Raw genomic sequence first — 5,689 nt, forward strand, 5'->3', positions numbered from 1 at the left:
TTTTCTTCATATTTGGCACGTGATAGATGTCTTGTAATTATACCTAACTAGGGCTAAAATGAGGCGTTATAACTGTCTTACCAATGTAAGCTACTAGCAATCTTGAATTGTTGGCAGTTACTACCATTTGGCTTCATCTGTACTCCATTGTATATAGTAGCATCTTTTTATCACCTATCACATGGTTCGGACATCAAGAGTCGACAATCCATTCATTTTCGTAGTTTATTTGTCAAGGGAGCATCACCACTAGTGTTGATTCTTCCTCGAAGCATTGGCTACATTTCTCTCCATGAGTTTGTTCTACAAGCAATGCTACGGCATCCCAGTCTTCCTCACTATTATTTTTTTCTCATTCAATGGATGCTACCATATTACCTTTTGCTGGTCTTTTCTTGAATCGATAATCTTTGGAATAATAGCCTTGTTTTCCACAAACAAAACATAAGCTAATATTTCATTGAAATCTCTTGGATGACTTGCCTCTTTTATCGCGATTTTGTTGAGCTCCCCCTGTTTGATAGCTTCCTTCACATTTATTTTCTTTACTACTTTGTTGATGAAATCCACTGTTTTTTATAGCTAAATAGTGCTACTTTATCTTCTTCCTTTATCGAGACCCCTAACATTTGCTTGGTCGATGCTTCTTGATCGACAAGCAAATTCTCGAGATTGAACAATGAAGGTTGCTCTTTCCGACCTTATATTGCAGCAATAAAACCTCTATATTCAGGTCTTAATCCATGTATAATTATTCTTCACACTCTGGACTCCCAAAATCTTACTCAAAGAATCTAATCCGGAAATTTCGCAACAAAAAGATTTAACTTTGTTGAAATATTGACTTACCATTAATTCACCTTGAGCAATCGAGAGAAGCTCATTCACCAAAAGCTATAGTCTCCAAAAGCTATACTCTCAGTTCATTTTTCTTCGAGAATGGTGAAACCAAATTCTCCCATGCTTCTTTTGGTGTAGTCTTGTCTTTTATCTGCTCCAACTATTCTTTCTCAATTGTTATCTTTATAATAAATAAAGTCTTACCCGCTTTGATTCTCCACTTTTTCCAGAGCTATAGCTTCCTCTACTGGTGTCACATCACTTCCACCAACAACCTCCCACAAGTCTTGCCCACATAGGACTCAATGCAAGTATGTCATGTGGTGTAGTTCTGGTTATTGAGCTTCTTTATTCCGCCTATCACTTGTAGGTTGCTCATCGTGATTTGATTTACCCCCTCATAATTAAGCAAACTTTACGAAAGTTTGATATTCTCCTTTTGTGCATGAACTTAAAAAGCTCAAAGAAAAATATTAACCGCCTTGCTCTCATACCAAATTGTTGAATTTAAGACTCAAAGAAAAATATTATTTTACTTTTGAAATAGATTTTACACCTTTTTGGACAAATTTGCACTTATCTACTTTAATTATATGGAAACGCTCCTCACCAAAACCCTACACTACCTCACTGTCTCCCTCCTTCCCTCTTTTTCTTCGTGCTCTCACGCATACATACATTCACACAACACACACATAGATAACAACTTCTACAGTTGTGAAAAATTTTTAGTTGCGGCATTGAATTCTACTTTCGACGTAAAATTCAAATCTAAAACCCTCGTTTTCAATTCTCATGTCATGTCATCGATCTCCACCACACCTCTAACCATCAATCAAATTTTAACACCCCACCCACTAAATTCCTATATTAACCCTCTACATACCTCATCATCTCAATGAAATCTCGGCCCTTTCTACAAATTCCACCTCTAATTTCCATTTCTTTTTGGGGTTTGCAGTAAAATTTGAATATGAAAATGTGTTCAACTGGCCTCCAACAAGGGCGGTAGAGGGAAGCCAAGTCATGGAATTCTGTATCTCGATCTTGTAGATGGCTTCAAATTCCCATTAGAATAATTGTTCGATATCTGCGGGCTGGAAAGTATGAAGAGCTTTTTGTCTCCTGTGCATTGGTCTACCTCTTCATCGATTTTGAATGCCTTGCTGATGAGGTGGGTTAGGGGTTTTGTTTGCTCTCATTTCATATATTTTTTTAGTTTGGGGATTTTATTACATGGTTCTGTTGGTTTGTGTTTTGGAGCTTGCAGGAAATGAGGCCAGGGACAAGAATAATGAAATCGTACCAAGGCATATTTGTTACCTGTTTATCTATTTGGGTGATTGCATTTTTTTGGCTACCTTGCATTGTTTGCAGCACCAAATTACATGAAAAGAATATTCTATTATGTGGCAAAAGATTTTTTTGGATTAAATTGGATATATATGCCAATTAGATGTTACTATCGTTTTGGGACTTCATTACTGGTTTATATTGTTACTCGTATATCCCTGTAGTTGCATTCTTTCTCTTCTATCGATTACAAACCAGAATCTTTACATTCATATTTTTATCGATGCTTGTTCTCAATGGTGAATAATTCATTCTGAAGATGGTTTCTCCTTTAGAACTTCTGGTGCAGTAATCCCCTTCTTTTAAATACATTACGTTACTTGCAGATGAATCTCATGAGTTATATTGTAGCTGAGTAGGACAAATTCTCTAGTTTTTTCTTCAATTGACAATCTTTTAATTATATAAATGTGCTTGGTTTAGGAGGGAGTTTTAAAACAGTTTAGGCATCCATTTAACATCCGTCGCATGTGAATTGCACGTGAATCGCACATGTTATATTGTAGCTGGATAGGATAAATACTCGACAATGTGATTTCTTTTTAGATAGTTTATGAAATAAAGATATGTAAAGATTCTAGAAGTCACGTTTGTTATTACTACTTGACTTGATGAAAATTCCATCTCATAAGTCAAGCAATGGATAGTGATTATAGCAGGCTTGCGTCACAATATAATCCCTTTTGGAAGCTTTTATAATGGATTCTGTTAATCGAATAGATTTCTTTAATTAAATCCTTCTCTATGACAAGAAAACACGATAATTTAGTAAAGCTCAAGTATTAGTCATTTTACTTTAACTAAGTTATGAATTGTCGAGTAAGCTTATTTGAACTTCTTGTGGTTGGTTAAAATTATTGGAGGAAAGAGGGGTTTACTAACTTGGATTGGCTAATGCCTTTGAGGAAGACTACACTAATAGGATGAAGGAAGTGAACAAAAAGAAACTTGTATTTCTCAACTCCAAAACTTACACAGTTGGCTTGTTACAAAATGGAGAACCCTACCCCTTTATATAGTGTTTATATAAAACTTCTAGTCCACACAATTTCTAAGGACTCCTAGACCACATATTTACATAAGACTTTTAGATCACACATTTGGACAAAATATTTTCCTAGAATACTCTAGATAGATTGTATATATAAGACCACATATTCTTCTTGTCACATTACCACATTTATCACCACATATTTTACTTAAATATTTATAGATTTTTCTAGACAATGTTTCGAGAAATGCTAGGCATTTTTGGCTTTTTAATTGATTTAAGTGTGTGAACAAAATACTTAAACTCATATTATTTAGTCCAAGAAATAAAGTTTACTACTCAACAACAATAATCAAAAATTCAAATTATCATTTTATCAATCTTTGAAATAGACCTTCCACATATGGATAGCTCATTTGAATTTTAAAGAAGGATAACCTATTGGAATTTAAATCTTTTTGATATAGCTAAAAGGATAGTTCTTTTGAATTTAAACTCATGTATAAGCTACAAAGTAGAGTAGTTATTGTATTGAGCTCTATATATAAAGAACGTGTATTCACGATTCAATATATAAAAAAATCACAAACCTATTATTCTCTCCTGTGCTTCCTTATCCCAACTTCTTCTCACCATCAATACCAATCTTAATCACACAAACTACCCCATGCGGAGAAATCATGCCCTATCCTACTTCCATGGTCAGTCCATTTTTGGTTACATTCATGGCATAGTGAAACCACCTCCGAAAGAAGTTGATTCCCCGCATCACATTTCTGATGCTCTCTTCCAGATTCCAAACCTCAATATGAAACAGTGGCCTGGATTCATTCTTCATTCCCACCATAAATACTCCCCTCACTGAAACTTTCCTCACTCAGATCATGGCCTACAATATCTCCTTAGAACTATGGCTTGCTGTCAAATGCAATATCTCCTCATTTCCTCGCACTTGAACTGTTCAAATCTGCACTAGATTTAAATATTTAAATTTTAAATTTTTAACTTTATTTAATTTTTTAAGTTAAATATTATCTTATACACAAAATAAATAAATAAATTATTTATTAGTAAAATATCACTTATAAGTAAAAAATTCATATAAGAACCCATAAACTGAAAATTTTACTTAGGGACATGCATATAATTTTATTCTTTTAAAAATCTTTCTAAACTAGTGGATAATAAACTCTGAAACATAGGTTTGATACTTTTAAAAATCGCTACTAAAACCACAAAAAAATTGAACTGCTCGAATTCTCTGTTGGAAGAATCGATAGATTTATAAGGAATAGAAAGTTTGATGAGTGTGTCGACGCCGTTGCCCTGGTTTGCCTCTCTGCCATTCTTGAATACCTTGCTGCCGCGATGGGTTATTGGTTTTGTTTGTTCCCATTTCGTACATTTTTTATGTTCAGAATTTACTATATGGTTCTGTTGATTGAGGTTTTGGAGCTTGCAGGAAACGAGGCCAGGGACAAGAAGAGGAACAGGATTGCGCCTAGGCATAAACAATTGGCTGTAAGGAATGATGAAGAGTTGAGCAAGCTTTTGGGAAATGTTATGCAAATGGTGGGGGTTCTGACTAACATTAATCAGTATTTGTTGCCAAAGACAGCTGCCAGAAAAGAAAAAGAGATTGGCTCTGCTTCGCAATAGTTCTACAGTTTTTAATGTATTATTTACAGTTTTTGGATGGATATTAAGCCCTTATTTGATCACTATTATTTGAAACTCTTTTTTCTGCATTCTCACTTTCAACCACATATCCACACAATGTAATATTTTGCATGTAATCCAAAACTTTTCCTTACTTTTAACTACACATTTTCCTAAAAAACACTGTCCAAAACATAGTTTTCCAAGATAATGGTTGTCAAACAATGGCCAAGGGTTTTGGTCTTCAGATTTTTATCAGTTAAGACTCTTCTAAAATATAATTTTTTTTGTTTAATTGTACGAGTCTATGTTTTTTTATTTAATATGTCAATAATCAGTTGTCTTAAGATTATGCGACTGAAGACATAGATGTTGCTTGCTTAACTATTTGGTGGTAACTGGCATTGTTTGATATATCGAATGGGAATGAATATTCTATTATGTGGCATATGATATATAAAGCACTAATCTTTGGAGTAAATTGGATATGAATGCCGATTGGATGTTTTATAAGCACCCTCAATTAAGTTAATATGGGTATTAGTAGCACCAACGTTGAAAACAACTAAATTGATCATTGTTCGTTTTCGATCTAGTACTCAACATATTTGGAACATAAACATCAATGGGTTTCATGATTTGGACTCAGTCTACCCATTTGTACTCGTATTTAAGGTTTGTAGACGTGGTCGGACATTTCTCTGGCTTGTAGAACTCAGCGAGGATTCTTTATAGTAGATTTACTTGGTTGATGAAATCTACACATTGTTGACAGTAAGCTATCTGAAGCCCTTTAGTTATATCCTTCCCAGGTGGTAGCCTTACAGCTTCTCTCAGGTTTTCACT

At 34.3% G+C, this 5,689-nt stretch overlaps 1 protein-coding gene across 1 annotated transcript; it reads left to right on the plus strand.

The window, feature by feature from the left end:
* The first annotated feature begins 1,153 nt into the window (after positions 1-1,153).
* Positions 1,154-4,843, plus strand: LOC111392728 (histone H2AX-like). Its single transcript, XM_023018132.1, has 3 exons — positions 1,154-1,174; positions 1,853-2,014; positions 4,631-4,843. The coding sequence occupies exons 1-3, from the start codon at positions 1,154-1,156 to the stop codon at positions 4,841-4,843; spliced, it is 396 nt and encodes a 131-aa protein (XP_022873900.1).
* Positions 4,844-5,689: the final 846 nt, after the last annotated feature.

Source organism: Olea europaea, unplaced genomic scaffold, assembly GCF_002742605.1.
Source record: "Olea europaea var. sylvestris unplaced genomic scaffold, O_europaea_v1 scaffold971, whole genome shotgun sequence".
Classification (NCBI taxonomy): Eukaryota; Viridiplantae; Streptophyta; class Magnoliopsida; order Lamiales; family Oleaceae; genus Olea; species Olea europaea.

Excerpts from the sequence above, each read along its gene's own strand:
- LOC111392728 (XM_023018132.1), top strand. The coding sequence starts at position 1,154 with ATGTCATGTGGTGTAGTTCTG. Across the intron at positions 1,175-1,852 it reads TGTCATGTGGTGTAGTTCTG|AGGGAAGCCAAGTCATGGAA; the intron begins GTTATTGAGCTT and ends CAAGGGCGGTAG. Across the intron at positions 2,015-4,630 it reads TTGAATGCCTTGCTGATGAG|GTTTTGGAGCTTGCAGGAAA; the intron begins GTGGGTTAGGGG and ends CTGTTGATTGAG.